At 41.8% G+C, this 26,891-nt stretch overlaps 2 protein-coding genes across 4 annotated transcripts in view; both read left to right on the forward strand.

Moving 5' to 3' along the window:
- Positions 1-26,891, forward strand: part of igsf9bb (immunoglobulin superfamily, member 9Bb) — a 174,514-nt gene that overhangs the window by 79,620 nt on the left and 68,003 nt on the right. For all 3 annotated transcript variants that reach the window (XM_085288276.1, XM_085288277.1, XM_085288278.1), the window contains exons 4-7: positions 2,216-2,367; positions 4,970-5,087; positions 19,294-19,435; positions 25,081-25,226. In XM_085288276.1, the coding sequence (XP_085144402.1) occupies positions 2,216-2,367; positions 4,970-5,087; positions 19,294-19,435; positions 25,081-25,226 (558 nt within the window). The remainder of the gene's footprint in view (positions 1-2,215; positions 2,368-4,969; positions 5,088-19,293; positions 19,436-25,080; positions 25,227-26,891) is intronic.
- Positions 15,458-16,939, forward strand: LOC146565261 (uncharacterized). The gene has a single exon (XM_085288279.1). The coding sequence runs from the start codon at positions 15,458-15,460 to the stop codon at positions 16,406-16,408; it is 951 nt and encodes a 316-aa protein (XP_085144405.1). The 3' UTR covers positions 16,409-16,939.

Here is a 26,891-nt window from a genome sequence, read left to right on the forward strand (position 1 = left end):
CTGTAATTGGCATGAGTTCAGTGGGGGCAGGGCAGTTGTAACACAGCTTAACTGTATTTCTGTTGGAGTATGGTGCCAGTTGTCTTGTATGATCATCCCTCCTTATATTCTAGCCAGCAACGGAGCTAAAGAGGATTTTAAAAAATGGTATTAACCAAATGCACCATGTCAGGCACACTGATGTTTAATTCTTAAAAAACAAAAATCACACTTATCAAAACTCTGAAAGGAAGGGTTTTTTTTAAGAGTTTATCTTGCTCAGATGGCTTAGCTGTGTTAAAATATTAATTTATCAACTGTCACTACACTTACTTAATTTAATAAATCATTGTTACTGCAGAAACTGTCAAATCTGCATCTCACTTTTTAACTGAAAGCATTAATACTTTTAAACTGTTCATGCATTTATAGCACTCTTATGAGTGTGTGAGCGTGTTATCTTTCTTGGTATGTCTACCAAATAAGATTTAGAAACTATGACAGCAATTACAGCTTCTCTGTTTTTAAGTCTTGGTCGATCCTCAGTAAGTACCTGTGAAAAGCTATATTCGAGTCTCAACAGCAAGTATACGTGTTGTGTAAGGTTTGGCCTGGGCTTTGGGTGGGCCCCTCATTGACAATCAGACTTTTCTTAAAGCCAAACCTGGTTTTCGTTTGCCCTGAAGGCAGGATTTATGGTGTGCTTCTCAAATGTTTATCCTCCTGGGAGGACTTCTGAAGCTCTGTTAGAGCCATCATTCAGGGCAAGTTTGGATACACAGTTTGATCAGACATCCAAGAAGTTTGGTGCCTTCAAATGTCTTTGACAGTTATCGGGGTCACTGTTCTCCTAGGAACACTTTTATACACAAGCCTTGTCCCAATTTGTCCAAGTTCATTTGCTGACTTCTACAGTAAGTTCTGTGGACTTCATTAATTGGGTTTTGAGACTCTAAATGTGTTTGCTAATGAGACATTTCTAGTTTTAACATTTAGATGTTTTTTTGTAAATGTATTCATCTCCTAATGATAAGGTATTAGGAGATCTGGGAGAAAACTTCCTATTGTCAAGCTGCTCCCAGTCTGCTTCAAGTCTGCAAAAAGTAAAGAGGTCTGCATTCTGAGATAAAACAGAGGTTTAGAGATCAGAACGCCACTAAATGTAAACAGATTTCTCTGAAATACAGTATCACATTTTTTCCCAACTTAACTAACCCTAATCCTTAGTCTGACAGCTAACAATGCAGAATTCTGATGTGTACTGATCTTTGTACAGCAGGTCTTTAGTTGTTTCTTTTCTCTTCCTGTTCATTCCCCAGTTCTTGTTTTTGCTGTGGTAAGCACTCAGTTGGGACTTAAAAAGCAAAAAATATAATTCATATTTGTCATTAGGGTCAAATGCATTAGGATTTTAAAGGATCCTTATAAAAGTTCAGAAGCCGTAAAACTGTAAAAGCTGAAGGAGACAGAAATATGGAAAAAGTGACCGAAAAGACGAACAGTTATTTTGCCGTCTGCCCGCTTTAATCTGCAGTAATGGATTTCTAACTGTAAAAATATTATGCTTTAAAAACTGTATGTTTATATCTCTGAATTCAGTTAACTGTGTAATGACAAAATGTCAGCTTTGTTGCAGTTTATTTATTTATTTGTAAAACTTAAAGAAGATTACCCAAATAAATACAAAATACCCTGTTTAGGATCATTCCAAAGCATCTCCATGCTAGTGTCCCAGTGCTGTCAACGACTTTGTTTCTCATTTGTTCTTGAGTCTCTTTAGAGCCTATTTCACTTTGTATTTAAGTGATTCGACAGATCTGTCAGTAATCAGGGCTGTGTGTGGCTAGTGCCATTACTTTTTCACATAAGACCAGGTAGATTTACATATTTTTTTCCCTTAATACATGGAAATAAATCTGCATTTTGTATTTACTCAGGCAATCTTTGTCCAACAACAACTTAGAAATTCTTAAATTGTTTTTAAACAGTTCCATGAAAAAGTACTTTCCCCTGTCTTGATTTCTGACTTTTCACCACGAAGTTCACTGGTAGCCACTGATTTTATATGACTTTTATCACATCACAATGGATTATTTCTATTCATTCTGTAAAAGAAGGTAGCAGCTAGAGAAAATAGCAGCTATGCAGGTTTTTCTTTGTTTTATTGTGTATGTTTCCTACCTTTATTAATTTTATTGTTCATATTTCCTTTCCAACCTCTGCTCTGTCTCTTCAGCCCCCCCAACTTTCACAGATACACCACCTCAGTACGTGGAGGCCAAGGAGGGGGGGAGCATCACTTTGACCTGTATAGCCTTTGGGAATCCCAAACCCTCAGTCAGCTGGTTGCGGGAAGGTAGTCTCATGGTCAGCAGTGCCAAGTATAAGGTAAATACTTTATATTCGTATCAGCTGTTTATTAAATATGTTACTATAGTCATGCTATGTTTAGACTAACAGTTGCAGGCACTGAGACCACTGTGTTTGTACGAAGCATCTGGCCTCATCATGCAAAGTCTACCAGCAAGGTGCCGACTCGACAGTTAAATATGTAAAAGTCTACTTGTTAGCAAACTGTTGCTTCTTTACACCACTAGCTGATACGGGGCTACACCATCTTTTAGTTTCAAGTTTTAGTACAATCTGATATTGAATGTTTTTGTAGCTCCACATTTGGTCTCTACCAGTTTTGAGTGAGTGGGGTCTTTCACTTAGCTCAGTTTTCTTAGCATCATATATAAACAAGGAAAAAATGCCAAGGGATACTTCCACAGATGTCTAGTCTTGTAGTCTTAATCATCAGAGCAGAATTCAGAAGTCTAGTGAATATTGCAGACGTTATGGTTTTCTCCCACATGTTCTCTTCACTGTGAGTGTTTGTGTGTAGGGGGGCATGGAGCACACTGGCTGAGAGATGGTGAGAAGAGAAGCTAGTGTCACTCAAGTTGATGGCATCTCATTAGCCTGCAATAAAAGCTTCCCAACAAGCAAAGATGATCAGAAAGGTTGGATGGCAGGGAGCTTAGTGCTGGCTTGCAGGTCTGCTGGAGAGGAATAACATTTAAGACCTCTCTGGTGAAAGTCTGTTGCTGCCTTGAACGTCTCACATTGGTCACTTAAAAGATGTTTTGAGCTGTAACAGCATCTCGGGTCAGGCTGTTGTGACTTAACTTCTCAGGTTGAATAAATGCGTTCGCAGTCTTTAGATTGAGAGATCTACGTTTGAAATGGCAACATTCAATTAACAGACAACTCCTCAGCTTGACTCCTTGTTTCCTTACTACTTTCAACAATCAGAGATTATAAGATTCACTGTGTGTTCCAGCACTGGGAGTTTTTCTCAGTAACCATTATTCCATTCACACATAATGTAACAGAACTTTTATTTTCATTTAAAAAGAAGCCTTTTGTGATCGTTTTGTTGCTGTACAGTAATGAATCCTGCAAGAAGAACGGGAATGACTCCCTCAGTTTAGATCAATTATTTAGGTGACTGAGCTTTGTTCACAGGAGAGTTATACATATAAATTTGTCCCTCTCTCAGGCAGCAGCTTTCTCCCAAGTTAGTCACGATACTTTGGGCTGTTATAGACTGATAACAACCGTAAACCATGAGCATGTGCTAACACAAAGATGTGGGAGAGATTTTAATCTGAATAACAATTTGGTTTTGATATGAGTGGCTGCACTCTGATCTGATTTAGGAGAAAAATCTCTGAAGACAGATCTGGATGGTGAGCAGTGCTTTAATTTAACAAAATAAGTGGTAATGTGGTGTTGTTTGGGTTTCCACTGTGGAAATGGGCTGTTAGATGAAACTCCCAGGGATGGTTGCGGTTGCCTAGATTTCCAGCAGGTGGAGGGGTGCCAAAAATTAGGATATGCTCTCAACTCAAGTCAGCGATTCAGTAGGTTTTATGCAAGACAGCGACGATCTGGAAAAAATAAAGTCATTTTCCAAAAATGGGTTCTGCAGTTATTGCGTCTGATTTACTGACCCTTTTATTTGGTGTTCTGTTATTGCTAAGGTCATTGAGTGTCTGCCCCAAATAAAAAACTTTCACACTGATATTTTCTGTCTTCATGTGGGTCCTCAGATGTCTAACTAAGGAAGCACATAAAATGAAGCTGTATGTGGTCAGGAACCTGGATATTACAGGAATCATACAGGGATATGGGAATAACAAACATGCAATAAATAACAGGGATTGGTCTGCAAGTAGACATACTACCTGGCAGATGATGTTGATTGCAGGCATTTTTTGTTATAACAAACAACTTGCTGCCCTCTGGCCAGGTCTCATTCAGAAAAGACTTTTCACCTGGAAAAATCATTTTTTTCAGAGAGTGTTTCATTTTTTGGATTAACCCATGATTCTATTTTTGTTCTTGGTGACCGCTGAAGTTAAAGTTAATTTAGATAGAAGTTCAAATTAACTGCTCAAGTAAGTGCTTGGAGGCATTTGTAAATGGTTGCCAATTAGCAAGACTTGCTTCTATAAGAGGTTTGGCTGTAAAGGGAAATGTTTAACAGCCACACTGCATAACACAACATACTGCTCGAAGGACTTAAACCTAGCAGACCGAGTCAAAATCAAAGGAAGCTACTTTTTGATCTCGAATGGGTCTAACTCCTTGGCACTTTCACAACCAAATTCAAAGACTTTGATTGATTAGTTGCTTTTAACACTTAGGATTGTCTTGTTTCTGTACTGCGATATAGCACCAAATGACATCAACAGTCGCCTAAAGGCGCTTTATATTGTAAGGTAGACCCTACAATAGTACTTTCAGAGAAAAACCCAACAATCATATGACCCCCTATGAGCAAGCACTTTGGCGACAGTGGGAAGGAAAAACTCCCTTTTAACAGGAAGAAACCTCCAGCAGAACCAGGCTCAGGGAGGGGGCTCATTACAACAAAACTATTTGTCTTCTGGGTTTTATTCAGTACTGACGTTTAAAGTTACATGTTTGTGTGTGCGCTCAGGTGTCCGATGGGAGTTTGACGGTGCTATCCATCACCCGGGAAGATCGGGGGGCCTACATGTGTCGAGCCTTCAGCCCCCAGGGAGAGGCTATTCACACCACACGGCTGCTAGTACAAGGTAAGGAATTTTAAGGATTTCCAATATTGCATCTTCATTCTGTCCTGTGGTCCTTCCCTTGGTGATTTCATTAGGAGTTATGAAAAGTAGATGTTTTTTTTGTATTTTACAGTTTTACAGGGAATGTTTTTAAATAGACGAGTCCAAACATCTCACACCAAAATGAAAGTCAGTCATAATTGTTAAACTTGGTAACATTTTAGGATGTGGAAATATTAGAAACATTGTGGCTCCATAGTGTAGTGGTTTACACATTTGTCTAAAAAGATCCCTGATTTAGTCTTTAAAGAAAACCCAAATCCCATTTAGGGTTGCGTTAGGAAGGGCATGTGGTGTGAAAATCATCCAAATCACACACGCAGAGCTTCCTGCTGAAGCGACTCTTTGGGAATAAGGGAGCAGCCAAAAGTAAAAGTCATCAGTATAACATTGAAGTAGATTAGTGTCAGTGGTAACCAATTTACATAAAAGGTCAGATTTGCTTGAGCCGTGTCCTCCCCGGAAAGCAACATTTAGATTATACTTAGGTAGATTTGTGGCTCGTCCATCTGCTAATTCAAGTTTCAAGTTCAAGACTAACTAGCACAGTAGGGAAATATGGATTCAGAGCTAAGTGACATATCAGGACATTCTAAACAACGATGAGTTTTCTCAGCATAGACCAAACCTGACTAGACTCAAGAGAGCAGGTCATGAAGCTCTAAAACACTGGAAATTGGATCAGCTGTGCCTACAGTATTGGGAAGACAAAAGCGAGCACACCATCAGAATACAAATGATAAGGATGTTTGTAGAATTATTACACAAATGTATCTTTTCAGCCAAATTGTTAGGATGGACTTGCCATTGGTGATGAATCATTTTTCAATAAATTTAGAGCCAGATTGAAGTAAAACTTGCAACTTCACACTGACAAACATCTGTTAGCTCTAGCATATTTTAAAAGTTCACTGAGAAGTGTCAGAACAGGATTTATTAGGCAGTATCAGATGTGGGGAATATGCTCCTGCAAGATTGTGATTTGTGATTTTTCCTTTTTTTTTTTGAGAGAAAACATCAGTGTCACACTGTGAGACACTTTCAGTCCAAAAGCACACGTCCCCCTCCGTTACCTGTCACACACAGAAACTAAGCACATTGCAAAACCAGCCAAATTTGTTGGTCATTCATCTCAGAGCCTAAACCTCTGCACCATTTTCTATGCAAAACCATCCCCCACAGCAACAGACAGATAACAGCATACCTTCTGAGCTAACAGTGAGTGTCTATTTGGGTATATTAAACACTTGCATGCTTTGCTTTTCAGTGCTGTTTATGACACATACTTGCCATGTTGATCCTTTCACAATTTCATTGTCATTCTGGGTTGTTTTCTCCTGTCACTGCATATTAGTAGATCATCACATCGCGCAGAAAACTATGGTACATATACTTCTTTTGCTAAAAATAGCACCATTCCATCAGGGAAGCAGGATCAATCCATTTCTGTGGGTATGTGGGGGTAAATGTGGTATCAGCAGGTGGAGTTTGGATGGGCTCCCATAATGGCCAATCACGTCAGCTCCCTTTACTGCCTTTGAAATGCAGCACATGGTTTAATGATGGTCAGTCTATGGCTGCTTTGCTGGAGAAAACTGCTCTGCTCTCATAGATGCAGAGGCATAGCACAAATACATTACGTTGAGAATTTAAAAATATGACTTTGGGGCAGACAGATCTATTATTGAATTTAATTCTCTGTCTGGTTTTAAAGATAAAGTGATATTACTTTATAGAGGCTGGTGTTTTAACTGTGAGTTTGTGATCACGTCAGTGTTTGAATATTGATACATTTCAATGTGTGTAGATTCTACTGGAGAGAGCAGCAACTAAAGAAAGATGAGAATTTCTAGGTTCACTATGTTTAACACGTTGCTTCAGAAATAATCACATAAGTAAATAGCATGTTACCAGATAATATGCAAATATTATAATATCATAATTCAGTTTGCTGACGTGAAAACATATCAGATCACTGTGGCACATCCCCTCTTGTTTTCACTGGTCTCTAAACATCTGGAAACTGAGGCGAGTTGTTGGACTTTTGGGAAAGGAATGTTGCCCCATTCTTGCGTGATAGAGGATTCTAACTCCTCAACACTCCTGGGTCATCTTTGTCATATTTTTCATTTCACGATGCACAAAAACCGTTCAATTGGTGAGACGTCCGGACTACGGGGAGGTCAGTTTGTACCCTGGCTCTTCCACTACAAATCCATGCTCCTGTAATAGATGAAGTATAGTTTTGCATTGTCTTGCAGAAATATAGGAGGTCTCCCAGAAAAGCTGTAATCTGGATGGGCGTATATATTGCTCTAAAACCTGTCTAAACTTTTCAGCATTGATGGTGCCTTTGCAGTTATGGAAGTTGCTCAATTCACTTATGCACATGTTTCTTCATGTACTCGATGCATGGCGTTTGAACTGAGCCCTGATAACAAGCTGGATGGTCCCTCTCCTCTTTTATTCAGGACATTTGGCATGCATGTTCTCCAACAAAAACTCTACATTTCAATTTGTCTGACGAGAGAACTGTTTTTCACTTTGCCTAAGTCCATTTTTAATCGAGTTTGGTTTCTGAAGTTCAAGTTTCTGGATCATGTTCACATATAAGGTCTTCTTTTCACGAAAGACCTTTAACCCTATATTCATGGATGGCACACCAAACCGAGAACACATACAATGATTTCTGGCAGTGTTTCTGATCCCAGTTAGTTATTTCAATCACAGAATCATATATGATCTTAATGCAGTCCTGTCTGCTACTTTTTCAGCTAATTAGCTTTAGTAGCTAGCTACAAAGGTCAATAGGCCAATAGAACTGCATCCCTGCATTGCAATATGGCTTTAATATTTAGACGAAGTAGGTTTTTAAAGCCATGGCTGGAAACTTGAATACGCAAGCAGAACATGAGTAATGATACGCCTGATACTCAACTGTTGATATATACTGAGCACTTGGAAAGCGTGTCTTCTGCCCACCTTTTTGTGCAAACTCACTGACATAACACAAACATGAACTATAGCATACATACATCCACAGACGACTTCTCTCCAACCCACAGGACTGAAAGTATCAGTTGTGAATGTTTATGTAACAGACACCACAGACCTCCCACCCAACCCAACCAAGGGCCCGCGCCCATGCCCTAAAAGTTCACAGCTGTTTTAGGTATTTTGATGTTAAGGTCAAACAGTGACATCTAAATTTGCATTTTGCCGAGATAATTGAGCAGTATCATGCTGCAGGATTAGCAGACATTTTTCTATTCACTGAGACATGCTGCTAGCATTGCTAATAATGTAAAAGTTTGCCCTAATTTAAAATGTGTTCATCTAAATCGGTCTTCTGCCTGGTGTAAAACAGTCACAACCTTTTTGATAGCAGCTGGCTGCTCCCTCAAGCATGCTATCACTTTCATATGAACACACCAGGCTGAGCAGAATTTAAATAGTGTATGATGCAGCAGTGTGTTTAGGAGTGAGACTAGAAAGACAATGCTTAAATTAGTTCAGGGACGTCTTACAAGTACATGGTACATCAGGAGCATGTGAGCTAAGATAAAGAAATAAGAATGAGTGGATGCTTTTTTTTGACTCATGCTCTAAATTAAATGTCAACTTCTGTATCTAAAGCAATTCGTCTGTCTCAGTCCAGGCTCCACCACAAAATCATCAAATATAAACCAAAGGAATCAGTAATTGTCTCTGATGTCTTCCATCATACACACGTCACTTCTCAATGTCGCTGGTATTTTTCTTCTGGAAATGAAAAGTAAATATCCTTTAAATGTGTGACTTTGCAGCAACTTCAGAGGTGATTTGTCTGACCAAAGAGGAAAAATAATAACACTCTAACCACAGCATCCCAGGTCATATAAGTTAAAGATCACTTCCCAACAGTTGAATGGACATGATCTGACCACTACTGAACTGAGGAAATTGAAACTTGATCTCTAATTGAACCATTTTCATTGACTACACACACAAGGAGTGAAGAAAATGAGTGAAGAAGAAATGCTTATTGCAACATAGGAAGCCCCCAACAGCCTAGACCTATTGCAGAGTAACTAAAGGAGGATTCAGATTCACCTGGTCCAGCCCTAACTATATGCTTTATCAAAAAGGAAGGTTTTAAGCCTAATCTTAAAAGTAGAGAGAGCGTGCCTCTCTAATCCAAATTGGGAGCTGGTTCTGCAGTAGAGCGACCTCATGCTGAAGGCTTTGCTTCCCATTCTACTTTTAAAAACTCTGGGAACAACAAGTAAGCCAAAGTATTCTGTTAGGATAATAAGGCACTATGATGATGTGACGATATGACTGATTATTGAAGATTTTGTATGCGTTTTAAATCCAATTCTGGATTTAACAAGAAGCAACTAAACAGAAGTTACAATGTCCCAATTGGTTCTCTTGCTGCAGAATTCTGGGTCAGTTGAAGAGTTTTCAGGGATCCTTTAGAACAATCTAATACGAAATTATACTAGTTCAGTCTCAAAGTAATAAATGCATAAACTAGCTTTCCAGCATCACTCTGAAAAATGATGTTTCTACTTTTAGCCATATGTTGGAAAGAAATGGAGGTAGTCCTGCATATTTGCTTATTGTGCATGTTGAACTACTCCAGGATTCTTCATAATATTACTGGAGGCCTTGGCTTCATGCTGTTCTAGTTCACTTCCCACATAGCTAAACCTATATCATTAACAGCCTATATATGAGCCAGTATACTTGGCTTGTGAGTAACCTGTTGATGGCATAGGCCCTACTACACCAACAACTCGTTTACCTTTCCAGTTGATTTTTCCCCCACTAGAGACCCCAGCGACTGTAGTAAAATGTATTCCAGGGACCAAAAAACACTAAAGTATATTTGAAACTGCTGGATAGGGATAGCATAGATTTGATAAGACTGGAATTCAAATCGGAATTCAAATCATAAGGGAACCTCTTAGTTCCCTTATAAGGGAACCTCTTAGTTCCCTTATAGCCTCTGACGGTGAAGTCATCTCTGTGCTCTGAATGTTCAGTGTCATTGATCCCAATATTTTACTATAGAGAACACACTGTTGATATTAAATGAATTGTGCTGCAGTGGCTTGAATTGTATCTACCTGATAAGATTCAAATTTGTGCATGTAAGTGTCTTCTTCATATACTAAACTCAGTCGTGGAGTTCCACAGGGTTCTATAGTTGGACCAATACTTTTTACATTATACTACCCTTAGGCAATATTAACAGAAATCACTGCATATGTTTTCATTGTTATGCTGATGATACGCATCATTATTTATCTATGAAGCCAGATCTCACCCCAACCGGTCGCGGCAGATGACCGCCCCTGGTTCTGCCGGAGGTTTCTTCCTGTTAAAAGGGAGTTTTTCCTTCCCACTGTCGCCAAAGTGCTTGCTCATAGGGGTCATATGATTGTTGGGTTTTTCTATGAAGCGCCTGGAGGCGACTTTTGTTGTGATTTGGCGCTATATAAATAAAATTGAATTGAATTGAATTGAATAGATGACCCAAATCATCTTAAAGGCACTAAAGGCATGAATGAGTGGATGAACTCTAATTTCCTACTTCTGATGTCAGAGGCTAATGTACCTGGTCCCCAAAATGTTAAAAAACATCATACTTATTCTGAGTGTTACTACCTTTATGCAAATCTTTCTTTAAGGTGTTTATTTTTCTTTTTTTGACTTATAGATCAACATATAAGTGCACAGGTGTGGTCAGAGATCTGTAAACATAACTGTACAAAACATACAAATAGAATTATTTCACAGTTACTATGATATTATGATTTGTGCATTATTGACACAGCTCTCACCAATACAGCGTTCTTGTGACAGTCCTACTTTGGACCCGAAGATCCCAGATGGTTTTGTGTAACAAATTATCTGAACAAAGAAAAGGACAAAGAAAAAGCACAAATATTGAACAGTGAACAGGATATTACTGATAAGTTTCTCATGGGCCCCTATGAGAAACTAGATCTTGGTTACCGTTAGACTTTTTTTATCAAGTGCACTATGTTACGTTACAACAATTGTTGTGTATTTCTCATGAAAGGTTGTATAGACATTCAAGTTCATTTAATGAACAACTATAATGACTTTTCTAAACTTTATAGAATTCTTAGTTTCTGAATTGGCAGACTCTGCATAAAAAGTTTGCAAAATCAAATATGCAGAACTATCTGCTATGATGACCCCTTATGACTAACTGAACAACTGAATATATGTGTTTTACATTATAGAATTTTTTGTTCCTGAATAAATTTTATGGTATGAAATAGTAACAATTATATGCTAACTGATGAAGGTATGTTTGTGGTTTCTAAAACATCAGAAAAGGACCCTGACTTCTGTAATTGTTCAGATTAACTCCTCTGAGTGTGACTTTACAGATGGAAATGAGTGGCTAACAGACAACATTATGTTATCTTGTTTTTAATATTTTTTACTGACCTCATGCGTTCATCAAATCTGTTGGATGAAATGGGTTTTCTCACCTCATATGGTGGTTGTTAGTAGTTTTTATTTATCACAAAACAGGCAGGCACAATGTTCACAGAGATCACGTTTCTCTTTGTGACTAAGCACCAAAACACGGGCCGAGTGATTGTTTGACCCATCCTGTATAATTTATGGTAGAGATGGATTAATAGAAGCCCTCCTGGAAAGCCACTGAGCAGCAGATCAGCTAAAAGACTCCTGTGCCAACAAATCTCCAGCACTCAGCTGGTTCCAAATAGGGCGTGTTGGCACCCACACAAACAGACACTCACTCACACACCCCCACTCAAACACCAACAACACAGTGAGCCAGCACAGGCCTAATCGTGGTTGTCCTGCTAAGGGCCTGGCAGATGGAAATGCTGTGCCTGTTAAAGGATCAGGCTGTGGGCTACAGATCAGAACTAACATATGAGACTAGCAGTTTTAAGTTGCGACACTGGCTCTGAGTGTGTCTGTGTGTTTGCGTGTGTGTGCGCATGTTGGTGATATTCTTTAAAGTCCATCCTTGTATGAAGCCAAGTTATGAACAAAGTGGAAATTCATTCATAAGTGTGTGTGTATACGTGCATCATTAGGAGAAAGTCAAAGGTTATTCCAAAGCAGCTGTTATAGTGTAGATGCTGGGGTGGGGTGGGGTCTCCTTTGTCTGTATTTGATGGTCTGTGTAATATTAGTAGGTTGATTTTAGGGTTTTCATATTACAGGGATTTCAAAGAGAAGGGTTAATTTGCTGGCAAGGTACTGTTCTGTTTCTTCAGCTCTGTCAGCCACTGTCTGTACTCTTTGCAATATAAAGCGCACCTATCAAATGAAATTAATATACTATTATTATGATTGCATTATGCTGCATTATACTATGAATGTGTTACTAAACGTAAAGTTACATATAAACAATAAATAGTATTTTCCAGCAAGCAATAGCTCATACTGCTGAAGCTTACAGATCCAATAGAAATGGTTGAAAGAGTCCTTACAGTGCATGTGAAGTGAACAAATAATACATGAATAATTTTTCAGCTGAAATAAAAATACATGTTTTACTAAGAATAATGATGTGTAAAGTAATTCTGCCAAACTACAGGTCGGTTCATGTGTCAGCTTCTCTTTTCTAGAGAAAATAAATAATTTAATTCAGTTTCATTTTTATAATGTCAAATCACATGAACAGTCGCCTTGAGGCGTTTCATGTTGTAAGGTATATAGGTATATAATAATAACTACAATAATGAAGAAGTAGTTTTACTGCAGGTTTTACAATCCCTCATAAACACAAAATAAACTCCATTATTCTGATTCTTTGTGACAGATTTCCAGTTCATTGGGAAACTATGTCAATTAGCTGTTTTGTTTTGCATGAATAAAAAACATAATTAGCCCTGCGTATTGTGGCTCATCAGCAAATAAAGGTGCTCACGTGGGACTGCTGGCAAGTTTCTTTCATTACTCCATTAACCTTTAGTAAATTCTTTGTCTCTATGTAGTTATTTAAAGAGAAAATTCTCTTCAGCATTCAATTCAGTTGCCTTCAGCTTTTTGTCACTTCAGACAAAGTCGACATATTTAAATGAGGTCTTCTACATTAAATGACCCCAGACTTTTTACATTTACATCACATCTTGTTTTGAGTAATATTGCCACATTTTTAAGGACTCATAATAATAAATAACAAATCCTACTACCTACTCCACACCACTACTACTACTATCTAGCAGAAAGCAGTAAATACTGTATTTGCAGATAAAACAGTGTGATTATAGATCTGGTTATGGTCAGAGGGAGGAAATGATTGCAAATCACAGTGTGACTACATCCATGTGTCATGGTCCTGGGCCATGTTGGCCCAGTATTCTTGGTTCCTTGTATTTTCGCTCCTTATTTAGGCCATGTTTTCTGAGGTGTCCTGTTGTGGTGTTCCCTAAGTGTTTTTCCCTTTGTGACTCTTACCCCCTTGTGCCCCTCTGTGTATTTATGAGCTCTCGTCTCTCTTTGTGTTTATTCCATGTTTCCCCCAGCCTGTTATGTCTGTGTTCTCCCCGTGCTCTCTCTCCTCCTGTCTGAACCTCTGTGTACTTCCTGTTTTACTTTGACAGTCTCTCGTCAGTATGCGTAATGTTGTGTTCACTCCTGCCCTGTCTCGTTATGTTTATCAGTGTCACCTGTGTTCCCCACCTGTGTGTAATCTCCCTGTGTTCTCTGGGTGTATTTAAGTTGTGTCTTCTGTTATGGTAGTTGCTGGTTCGTCTGTGTTGTTTCCCCTCGGTCTCCCTGCGTCTCTTGTGTATTTCCCCGGACCTCCCTGCATCCTCGTTTCTGGTTTGTGTTATTAGCTTACCCAGTTTAGGTTTCCGGTTTCTTGTTTTTCCACCAGTGCTGTTTTGTGCCCACCGTTGTAAATAAATATTCACCTGCACCAGAGCTGCCGCCTTTTGGGTCCTTTTCTACAACTCTACACGGCTTGCCCCGCAAACCGTGACAGAACGAACCAGCCACCATGGACCCAGCAGCAGTCAATCCGTCCGAGGAGCTCCAGGATGACATCGGCTACAATGTGGAGATCCTCCTCGGGCTGTGGCTGGAGAATCCTCCGTACGAGCTTCGCCGCGCCGTGGAAGGTCGGCTACAACTGCTCTTTTCCGGCCTGCCATGGCTACTAAATTCACTTCCTCCGACCATGCAGGCTTTTCTCCGGCACACACCCCACCTTCTCTCAGCCACTCCTGCCTCGCTGCCCGACTCGCCGGATGCGATCTTGCCCGGCCCGTCGGAGCCGTCTGCGGGGAGGAAACGCCGATCGCGCCGCAAGCGCACCACCCCACAGCTGGACGTTCGGACTTCTAATTCGCTGGCTGTGGTGAGTGAGGACTGTTTTCCATTTGCGGACTGTATGACTGTTCATTCAGGGGCGGTGTTCTGTGCGGCAGATGACTTTGTGAACAGCATATCACCTCCCCCGCAGCCACTCTCAGCTCAGTTAGCTCCCCCGCAGCCACTCTCAGCTCAGTTAGCTCCCCCGCAGCCACTCTCAGCTCAGTTAGCTCCCCCGCAGCCACTCTCAGCCCAGTTAGCTCCCCCGCAGCCAGTGCCACCCTGAGCTCAGTCTCCAGTGCCACCCTCAGCTCAGTCTCCAGTGCCACCCTCAGCGCAGGCCCCAGTAGCTCCAGTGCCGCCCGTAGCGCAGGCCCCAGTAGCTCCAGTGCCGCCCGTAGCGCAGGCCCCAGTAGCTCCAGTGCCGCCCGTAGCGCAGGCCCCAGTAGCTCCAGTGCCGCCCGTAGCGCAGGCCCCAGTAGCTGTAGCGCAGGCCCCAGTAGCTCTGGCTCCAGCATTACCGGTTCCACTCGTTCACTCCATGCAGGGAGAAAGCCTAAGTCCTACTCAAGGTGCTTTTCATGGTTCAGCCACCATTGGCACTGTTTGCCGCTCCAGGGCTTCCCCAGAGGCTAGGTCCCAGTCCTCAGCTGATTCTGGACCCCTGGAGTTTAAGCAGCCACCTGGGAAGTGCCCCGTGTCAGTGCTGTCTGAGCAGGGCCAGTGCTCAGCACAGCACCCATTTCCTTCATGTCTGCCAGTGGACTCCATGCCTGCTGGCTTTGTGATGGCTTCGGCTGGAGGGTCCAAGGGGCCCGTCCAGCCTTCGTCTCGTATCTCCGCTGGAGGGTCTGAGGGACCGCTCCGGCCTTCGTCTCGTGTCTCCGCTGGAGGGTCCGAGGGACCGCTCCGGCCTTTGTCTCCTGTTTCAGCTGGGGGGCCCGAGGAGCCCGTCCAGCAGCCTTCCTCGTCAGCTGGTGGTTCCGGAGAACCACACCAGCCTCATGCCTCGTCGGCTGGAGGGTCCGAGGGGCCCGTTCAGCCTCCTGTCCCCGCTGGAGGGTCCGAGGGGCCCGTTCAGCCTCACGCCGCGTCAGCTGGAGGGCCCGAGGAGCCTGTCAAGCCGCCACCTGCGGCCGCCTCGTCGTCGCCTGGTCCAGCTTCATCCGAGTCTTCGTCCTCGCCTGGTCCAGCTTCAGCCTGTGCTTCGCCTGGTCCGGCCTCATCAGAGTCTTCATCCTCGCCTGGTCCGGCCTCATCAGAGTCTTCATCCTCGCCTGGTCCTGCGGCCTCTGCTTCTGCTCCGCCTGGTCCTGCGGCCTCTGCTTCTGCTCCGCCTGGTCCTGCGGCCTCTGCTTCTGCCACGCCTGGTCCTGCGGCTGTTATGCCGCCGCCCAAGCCTCGTTCTGCACCTCGATATCGCCGGCCATTTTCCGGGCCACCTGCTGGACGTCACCGCCGTCGGGGTCGGCCCCCTGAACTGCTCCGTGGTCTCCTTCGCCGTTGCCGTCCGCACGGCCGGCCTCCCGAACTGTATCCACGTCGCCGCCGTTGCCGTCCGCACGGTCGGTCCCCTGAACTCTTCTGTTTTGGACTCCGTTTTCCTTGGGCTATGGTGTGTTTTGTTTTATTGGTCTTTTTTTGGTTTTGGTCTGTTTTCCTGTGCTTTGGTGTGCTTTTCTTTTTGTCTTTTGGCCTTCTGTTGCTCCTGTTTTGTTTTGCCTCGGGCCCTCCGTCCTGGACCCCCGCCGCCCGCCCTGGTCGGGTTGTTTTCTGTTTTTTCTGGCTGTTTTGTTTCTTGTTGGGCTGTCTGGGGGGGGGTGGGGGGGTACTGTCATGGTCCTGGGCCATGTTGGCCCAGTATTCTTGGTTCCTTGTATTTTCGCTCCTTATTTAGGCCAGGTTTTCTGAGGTGTCCTGTTGTGGTGTTCCCTAAGTGTTTTTTCCCTTTGTGACTCTTACCCCCTTGTGCCCCTCTGTGTATTTATGAGCTCTCGTCTCTCTTTGTGTTTATTCCATGTTTCCCCCAGCCTGTTATGTCTGTGTTCTCCCCGTGCTCTCTCTCCTCCTGTCTGAACCTCTGTGTACTTCCTGTTTTACTTTGACAGTCTCTCGTCAGTATGCGTAATGTTGTGTTCACTCCTGCCCTGTCTCGTTATGTTTATCAGTGTCACCTGTGTTCCCCACCTGTGTGTAATCTCCCTGTGTTCTCTGGGTGTATTTAAGTTGTGTCTTCTGTTATGGTAGTTGCTGGTTCGTCTGTGTTGTTTCCCCTCGGTCTCCCTGCGTCTCTTGTGTATTTCCCCGGACCTCCCTGCATCCTCGTTTCTGGTTTGTGTTATTAGCTTACCCAGTTTAGGTTTCCGGTTTCTTGTTTTTCCACCAGTGCTGTTTTGTGCCCACCGTTGTAAATAAATATTCACCTGCACCAGAGCTGCCGCCTTTTGGGTCCTTTTCTACAACTCCACACGGCTTGCCCCGCAAACCGTGACACCATGCTTGCAACGAGGATCCATCTGGCACAGCAAGGATCACTCAATAAATTTGCATAATCCTTCACTGAGTGCAAAATAAGTATGTGACATGGCTCTGAGGTCTGCAGTGACATTAAGAGTTCAGAGTAGAGGTGGTGGTGTTAATCCATGCATTAGAGTCTACGGCCAGAAATGTCCCAATGTGACCCCAAACCAGCGCATGCCAACTAATTCCTACATAATCAATATTTGTTCTGTAGACATATGATATATGATTCATGCTTTGTGGTTTTAAGTGCCAGTTTAAAAAACTGTAACTGCAGCCTTGGTCAATCCTTAAGTCTTTAATGTGTCTGATGCACATGTTAAATCATCATTACATAAATGCCTATTTCTACATTTCGGCACGACAACTCACAATTCAGTGGACAGGAATGGAATTTTCAGATGTGAAATGTCCTTGATGAGGGTCTCGTGACATTAAAAAGTCAGCTGGGAACAGATTTGAGTTGACACATTAGTTTGTATTAATTTCAGCATTTTACTGGTAGCTTCCTTGAAAATGCATTGCGGCTGTTGCCACACCAATTAATTTTCACGAGGAGCAGAACAAGGTGAACTGTTTTTGGTCACAAATTGAACCTGCCTAATTCATTAAGTCGCATGAATGTTTCTCCCACTGTCTGGTGTGAGAATTCAGAAGAGGACAGTTTGTCCAGCCACAGTGAGAAAGTATTTCTGATGAACTAACAACCCAAACCGTGCTTCCCAGACCGTTTTTCTTTGAACCTTAAAAAAAGGCTTACACATTAGAGGTATATTTAACAAAGACAAGACCAACTGTACACTCCTTAAGGAGAAAGAAACTTTTCTATATCCAACAACAAAAAGTTACTCAGTCTGTAGAAAACATGTCTAACTGCGTGTATCAGGACTGGGATGGAAGTGCTTCAAAACTTCCCTTAGAATTCTCCAGTTTTTATGTTTTCAATATCAAACTGCACGCAGTCATGAGCCAAATACAGCCATATGCACACAACAGAAGTAACTCTTAATAGCAAAATCGTCTAATTTAACTTTGCAAAAAGTAACAACGTGTCATCCCAAAAGGTTGATTCTTTCTATCTGGACCTAGCGTGGAAAGCGAAGAAATCATCACTTATCCAAGTGACTTCTTCAGTCTCAGCTGACTGCAGGTTTCCCCAACTTTATAAACACTACAATTGCATAATGACTGAAACCAACCCACTGAATGAACAAAGGGCTGTGAGGTCAGTTCCTTGATCATTAATATATAAATTGTCACGACCATTGATCAACAACCACTGATGAAAACCCACTGAAACGTTTCTCCCACTGAGAACGTCCAGAATGAACAGAATCAACCTTTTGGGATTTACCTACCTGGATAATTAAGCAAGAATCAAGACAACAAATTGTCATATTTTTGCATTTACCAGAACCAGGGAGCAGACTCAGACCACAGTTAAGAGGTTCAAAAGATTTATTCACAGAACAAAAAAGATTAACGATACGCAAGTGTAATGGGGAACTGGGAATGGTGCTGTCAGACAAACTCTGGAGGTTTATGAAAGTAGGGAAATAGATAGCGAAACTGCAACTGCAGTTGATCTGTGGATTTAAAATTTTCAAACTGTGGAAAACCAAGAATTATGGGAGGGTGAGAGAAAAACAAAAAATGAGTTCTAGGGCGAGCAAAGAGATTCCCAAATGTTGACTGAATTGCTCATCCATCGAGCAGGTCCATGGTTGCCAGTGCAGTCTTGACATCCCTTCCCAGGCGCTTAAATCCTAATTCCTACCTTGCCTCATGTGACCTCAAAAGGTCACATGATGGGGTAGGGCAAGGTCCTACAGTCGCTTCACCCTTTAGCCCTGGTGATGGTAATGACCCACCACTGGCTCATCTTACATGTTCAGTGGGTCAGTGAACCTCAGGAGTAACTCCAAAGAGAACAACCCACACTAGGGGTTAAATACCCGGGACTCCCTATGATTTGTTTGAAGGACTGAAGAAGCCTCTCGGGTGAAAGATGAAACAGCTACACTAACCTAAAAGGTCCAGTTGGCTTTTTTAAGATTCTCTGAACTGAACCCGTCAGCAGCTGGCTGCATCATCAGTGTTTTGAAAGTGACCAGTCACATTTGGACCTTCTAAAGGTTAGACTGATTTCTGTGACCAGAATGATCAGAATTTAGCTTTGAGAGCAGAGTTGCCTTTTCATTCTAGAAAAACAGATGTCCTGTCAAGCAAAATATCATACATGATAAGTGTTTATTAGAGCTGCCAATGAAAATATTTAGCCTTGTGTTTGTTTAACTGATTCTGTGTGTTTCCCCACCAGGCCCTCCGTTTATTATATCACCACCGGAGAACATTACAGTGAACATCTCACAGGACGCCTTCTTCACCTGCCAGGCAGAGGCCTACCCTCGCAACCTAACCTACACATGGTTCTGGGAAGAGGACAACGTCTTCTTCAAGAAGTAAAGTTATGATCGGGTTCATTACTGTTTGCTCTATCACTCACCTACTTGTACAGTCTGTGCTGTGTTGTTGTTGTGGTGATATTCAGCACAACAACTTCTTAAATTGACTTGCAACAGACTCATTGTCACCTCTCAGTCGTAAAAGGCCAACGTTGTGTCACCTTGCCGGGCAGGCGGGCAGCATGGGTAGCCGAGTTTGTGAATACAATAAATCGTAGGCCATGTAGAATTTTGAAATTCATAACATAGGTGCATATAATCTCAGATGAGTTTAAAACTTAGTGACCTTGAGCTAACAGTCAAGGTCAGAGGTCAAGTTTTCTGAAAAACTTGTGAATCCAGAACTTTCACATTCATGCCATAGGTGCATCTACCAGCCATCAAGAGTTGTGTATGGAGGTGTCTAAGTTAGATGAAAAGGTAGAAGTAATAGATGGTCAAAAGCTAGCATGAAAGTTAGAGAGGAAATACCTCCTTTTTTTAACTGAGCAGCTAAACACGTCCGCATCTTTGAGCAGAATTTAACGTGACTTTTTGACTACGCTCTTCTCAAAGATAACCCTTTAAGATTAGGAGACTTAAGGTTTTAGGCATTAGACATGAAAATATTTGATACCTTTGCATTGCAGAACTAAAACCCCTTACTCTATGCTCAGTGGATAAATAATGAACCAAAACAACAGGCTAGTGTTTTCTCATGTCACGCTTGTACATGACAGCTTTCATAACATAGCAGCAGAATTCTTCAATAATTGATGAAACTGATTATTTATTAAGAGATTTACTCAGAGGCGAGTGTGCCTTGTGCCTGTAATTAAACAAGGCTTCAATGACGAAGTAAGTTTTACAATCCAGCAGCATTTTAGCTTGTGAGAAGGCTGAGCGCTTGTCTTTCACATCGTTAAACTTTTGAACTCGCTGCTGTTTTCTAACAGTATTGTCACTTCCTGTTGTGCATTAGATTATAGATAGATAGATAATACTGCTCCAGCACTTATTTTTGTAACTGCCTTCTCACACCATAAAAATTCGTTGTTGAGAAATTCAGAAAAGTTTGTATTTTATGTCCAACAGCTTTAGTTTTAAGACACCCATGACTCATGCAAATATTTTTATTTATTTCTATAACTACGTGTACAGATCATTAACCTCCTAGGACCTGGCGTCCACATATGTGGACATCACATTTTGGGTTATTTAGACCAAAATACTAAATTTTGCTCTACAAGGGCCTGATATCCACTTACGAGGACATTATACTGCTACTGTTCTATCAAAAATTTTAACGAATATCCTCATATGTGGCTCTGATTTTTCATAAAAACAAAAATAAGGTAAAAAAAAATCTGCTAATTCTTTGTTTTTACATTCATCGGGCCCCAATATGCCCAAATATCAAAGAGAAATTAAAATTGCATGCCGTGGAAGAGTTCGGGTCTTAGGAGGTTAAAGGAAAAAAAGTATATGAGAAAACTTACATGAGTATACAGACAGACGTATCTGTGGCCAAAGGTTCATTTTAGTTGCTTGAAGTTAAGTCAGGTTTATAATTCACATTCCCACTTGCATCACATTACATCAAAACTGCTTTAGTGCACTGTTTTTGAAGAAGACAGAGTTTACAGGGGTAAAGGCAGTACTATTACCATTAAAAGCCTGATCACATTTTTCAGTTTTTCTGACGTAGTGTGGAGCCTTCCTTATTTTTCAGAGGAATTATAGGTTAAGACTAAAACAAGTCTCCTCATTTGCTGTTGAAAAGTTATTTAACACTTTGAAGATAGTACCCTAACCTTATTCAGTCAGAATATGGGTTTTTAGCTTTTCTCTGCAAGTCTTTGCAATCAGAATAAGAGAAAATAGACATTTGAACTAATATGAATGCAAAAACTCTTATTTACATAGAAATCCTTGTTAGAAATAGAAATAAAAAAATTGACAAGTGCAGCTGATGGTGTGTTCTCTAATGGTGTTTGTCACAAACAGCATTGCAGGTTAAAAAAAAAAGAAAAAAAAAGAGTATTGCAAATCTGTACAAACCATAAGACTTCTGCAACAATTTCCTTTTGACAGGCAGGACCAAAGTAATGATGTTCAGCCATAATACACAATGCCAAGAAGAAAACTACACACAGCACATCGGTACTATCTGTAAGCATGGTGGTGGAGATTGTTGATTTGGGCCTGTTTTGTTTAGCCACAGTTTTGCGTGATGATATCTTACAGTCACTGAGTTGACTAGAATAAACTCTGTGTACCAAAGTATTCTGGAATCAAATGATAAGACATGCAAAAAATGTTTGTTTCCATTTTTAATTTGGACACAAGAGCTTTTACAAATGCAATATCAAGTTTTACTTTAAAAGCTTTATGCGTACTAGATAGCCCAGAAGTTGGATAACCAAAAGCAGAATGACATTTAAATCTACCTTGTTGGTTTCTTTCCTGTCCCATCCTGTCATTAGTGAGAGGCTTGTGAAATGGGACGGTCTAGCCTTCGTCGCGCTGTTCAGGTTGCCTAGCAACCATGATACTAACTGCGAGTAACGTTACATACAGCTTTGTTTGACAGAAATGAAGGAGAAACAAATGTTTTGTTAGTCATGCATTTTCGTCATGACATCACTTTGATTAGTTGAGTATCTGAGGCTGAGACCACGGGACCGTAAAACATGATTGTTGGGCTTCATTTCTGTGCTGAACAGTCATTTCAAGATTAGTCAGTAAATAACAATTAGTTGTTCATGAGACTAAAGTCATCCCACTGTGGTAATGCAAATATAATATGGCCAATATTATAGTATTGTCAGATTATTATGATATATATATATAGGCTTTAAAACCAAGTTAACGCTGAAAGTACAAACATCACTAATGTCACACAACTTTGCCGACATGTGGCCAATAGTAATGTTTTAATGTTCTTCATTATTAAACATTCGCACATAAATAAGTGACATCATATTCAGTACTTTGACAGTTCACTCTTCGGCCGCTCCCTTCTGCCGTATTTTGCGGCAAAATTATCCACACCCACCGCCGCGCTATGAATTGTGGGATATATGGGACCATGAAGCGTGCACCGCACCACGCTTGATATTTGGGGAAATCGACGGCGCATTTGGAGTATGCATTTGAAGTACACTTCGGATTGGGACAGCCGTCGTCGCGTGGCGGTGACGTAATCGCACTTAAAATGCGTACTTCAAGCGTGCAGACCCTGAATTGGGACACAGCCTATCAAAGCAAAACAGGAAGAACGCAGACTGAGTAGGACAGGGGTGTCCAACTCCAGGCATCAAGGTCAGTGTCCTGCAGGTTTTAGAAATCCTCCTGGGTCAGCACACCTGAATCAAATGATTAGTTCATTACCAGGCCTCTGGAAAACTTCAAGACATGTTGAGGAGGTCATTTAGCCATTTAAATCAAGGAGCAAGGACACGTCTAAAACCTGCAGGACACCGGCCCTTGAGGCCTGGAGTTGGACACCCCTGGACTGTGGGAACAGACAGATGCATATGAAGACTGACTGGGGAGGAATCACAAAGGCAAACCAAGACTAGAAATACAGAATAAACACAGGATATAATCATACTGGGCAAAGAAATATAAAATACACAGAGAACCTAATAAATAAAAAAGACTCAAAGAACCAAAAGACAAGAAACTCAAAATGCTGGGTGAGAATAACCCAGGACTGTGATACATCCTGTATTTTCCCACTCTCTCTTTCTCCTCGCTCCTCTTTTTTCCACCTTTAATGTCTAATAGAAGCGAAACAACTGAAAATTGAGAAAAATAAAAAAACAACCTCCAAACACCTTTTGGATGACAAAAAGGATTATGGTTGGATGAAGGGGCAGCTGAGAAATCTGCAGCACTGTGTCTGACGCTAAGCTAAGCATGAACCCGGACCTCTGTGATCCCCTTCTTCCCTTCTGGCACAGAGTTACAAACTGAATGGTTTATAGAGTTTTTGTCTGAAATATACGATGTGGTACTGGCATCAATAAATCCCTCAACCTCACACTTAAATTATTTTGTGCTGTAGGGTAGTAAGTAACAAGCATGGGGAAGTACATGCTCCTGTGATTTCCAGCTACCTTTGAAGCCTGTAGACTTATAGTTCCTCTGCAACCAGCTGTGAATCATGACTCAAGCTACATGTTACACACAAGTCAAAGTTACATATCCGCTGGGAAATAAGCAAAAAAGAGCAAGTTAAATATAGAGGTTAAATACAGGGGTCTTATATCATCAATGAATGACCAACATATATGTGTATCTGTCAATAATGTCATTGACAAACGTTCCTCAACTGGCGTGTAAAGCTTCAGTGTGGAAGATTGCTACACTGGACTAACTACTACCGCAGCCACAACTTCTGAGAGACAAGCTGGAGCTATCGGGAGTGGACCACCACATGTCCCACTGGATACTGGACTACCTCACAGAACGTCCACAGTATGTGAGGTCACATAGCTGTGTCTCTGATATGCTGGTCTGCAGTACGGGGGCCCCACAGGGAACTGTGCTGGCACCGTTCCTCTTCACCCTCTACACTGCAGACTTCTCCATCAACTCCCCACGCTGCCACCTACTGAAGTTCTCTGACGACTCTGCCATAGTCGGCCTCATCACAGGTGAGGAGGACTCAGAGTACAGACAGTGGACTCTGGACTTTGTAGACTGGTGTCAGCAGAACCACCTGCTGATCAACGCCGGGAAAACGAAGGAGTTGGTGGTGGACTTCCGGAGACGCAGACCCACCACACTGACACCGGTGAACATCCAGGGAGTGGATAGGTACCTGGGTGGTCACCTGAATAATAAACTGGACTGGAGCCACAACACCGATGAACTTTACAGGAAGGGTCAGAGCAGACGCTACCTGCTGTGGCTGCTGAGGTCATTTGGAGTCCAGGGAGCGCTTTTAAAGACCTTCTATGACTCTGTGGTGGCATCTCTCATTTTTTTACAGTGTTGTATGTTGGAGCAGCAGTTTATCAGCAGCTGAGAGGAAGAGGTTGGATAAACTCATCAGGAAGGCCAGCTCTGTTCTGGGATGCACCCTGGACCCAGTGCAGGTGGTGGGAGACAGAAGGACTCTGGCCAAAATAACATCTCTGATGGACAGAGTCTCCCACCCCATGCATGTAAATGTTGCTGAACTGCAGAGCTCCTTCAGTGACAGACTGCTGCATCCTCGATGCATGAAGGAGCGTTTCCGCAGGTCCTTCCTCCCTGCAGCTGTCAGGCTGTACAATCAACACTGCTCCCAACAATCATAGATGTTTACATCTGCGCTGTAACTGCAATAATTTAATCAACCGATTCGCACTACAACCTGGGTTTGCCTCTTATCTGTAGTTAATTTAATTTAATAACTGTACAGTACTCTGTTTATAGTAACTATTGTCCTTAATGTAAATATGTTTGTATATGTGTCTTTCTGGCTGCTGTTACAACCAAATTTCCCCTTGTGGGACAATTAAAGGATTATTCTATTCTATTCTAACTGAGTCTTATGTTGGACCAGAACCTGGATTATAGTGAAATGCCAGCCCTCTTTTGTAGTCAGATGACCTAATGTCAGATAAAGCACGGCTGATTGATCATTTCCCTTTTCTTCATCTTTACAGTGACCTAAAGCGCAGAGTCAGTATTCTCATAGACGGCTCCCTAATAATTGCCCACGTCAAGCCAGAAGATGCTGGGAAATACACGTGTGCTCCAAGCAACAGCCTGGGCCGACCACCGACTGCCTCTGCCTACCTAACAGTGCAATGTGAGTGCCCTGTCTCTCTTTTTTTTACTTTCTACATAGCAGTGGTGTGTGCTCTAGTCTGAGGTGCTGCTAAATGAACATTTCTGCAGCAGGATGAAATCTTGCTTATCCTTTCCTGGGGCAGCACCCATGAGAGACAGTTTCATCACAGCTTTTGATGGTTGTTGCAACTTTTTCTGCATTTTGCAGAAGCTTTCAATTGCATTTAATAAAAATTTTACACACTGAATGACTTTCATGTCTTAACTCTTTCAGTCAATATGATCCATATCCCAGGTTCAGTGTATTATTTTCCTTGATATCCGCTGTATCACCTTGCTGGCACCTATGGGCAATTTAGAATCACCAGTTAACCTAACTCCTCTAACTGCATGCTTTTGGGGTGTGGGAGGAAGCCTTTCTGTGTGTACAGTAGTCTGCATGCTCTCCCTGGCCAGCTACCATCCAGTCTAACTCAGGACCTTTTTGCTGTGGGGTAATAAGGCCAACCACCACACATACTGCCTGAGCTTATAATGAGATGCTGTTTTTATCACCAGCTTGCTGTCAGCTTTCCGCAGATACAGTAGAAGGATTACTTGTCCAATCAGGAATAAAATACCGAGTTTATGTCCATTTGATTGCATTAGAGCTCTGACTTCAGTTCAGGAGACGAGGCTTCAGGTAAAGAGGAAGAGAATGAGAAGGAGACGAGCGAGGTGAGATCAGTGATAGTGGAGTCAGATGAAGAAGAGGAGAACAAGAAAAGGAAGAAGTGATGATATAAATGTACAGTTTTGGCTGATTAACTTCTTGTTATTGATTATCATGACTTGAATATAACTAATAGTTATAGTGATTAACAGCATTTACTAGGTTGACCAACACTCAGAACAATGGGCAAGTCCAAGGAGCACTGTACCATCTGCTAAGCAAATCCGATCCGAAAAAGTAGGACGACCTCCAAATTCTTCAACTTCCCCTCAAAAGCTAGATAAATGAAAGTTGGACATATTTGGATGTTTTATATCATGGCATTGATGACATTCGGTATTAAATTGGTAAATATATACAACTGTGGTTCTGTGGGGGAAAGAGTCAAATAAAGCATAAAACCCTCCAAAAAGGCACAACACTAAGACAGTGCAGAGGTCCAGTGCACTGACTATAATAAGTGGAGGGACCAATGGCCTTTGTGGGGTCACCAACACAGGGGCCACACTCCTAACTACTTTATCTAGATGGACGGATAAATATTTAGAAAAAATTGCCACCTGTAGAGATGTAAGGAAGGAGTAAATTATTTATAGAGGCCAAACCTGTGTTTTAATGCTATTAAGTCGATCATTTTTTCTTGGAAGCATGGGGTTCAATAGAAGAACTGCAGTTTTTGGTTTGGCTTCATCAGCCCTGAATATTCTCCATGAAGAAAGATTCACTTTATCGTTGTTCAGCGTCACTGACCCCGAATTGTCAAACAATGGGTATGAGTCCATACCCATTCCAGGTTGGTCAGTTGATAAAAGTTGCTATCAAACCACCAGAAATTAATAAATGCTAAAAAGACTTAGGTCGAGTAAGACAGGTCGAGTAATAGAGCATTAGAGGCAGTGTGAGAAAACTTCAATAGATTAAACTTCCTGACAACTTCTTTTTTTTATTCAACACCTGTAACATTCACATGAT

The sequence above is a fragment of the Mchenga conophoros genome, linkage group LG10 (genome assembly GCF_057382185.1).
Source record: "Mchenga conophoros isolate Kocher_MC1m ecotype Shallow Benthic linkage group LG10, M_conophoros_male_GT1.1, whole genome shotgun sequence".
Taxonomy (NCBI): domain Eukaryota; kingdom Metazoa; phylum Chordata; class Actinopteri; order Cichliformes; family Cichlidae; genus Mchenga; species Mchenga conophoros.

Coding starts and splice junctions, on each gene's coding strand:
- LOC146565261 (XM_085288279.1), top strand. CDS start 15,458: ATGCCTCGTCGGCTGGAGGGTCCGAGGGGCCCGTTCAGCCTCCTGTCC.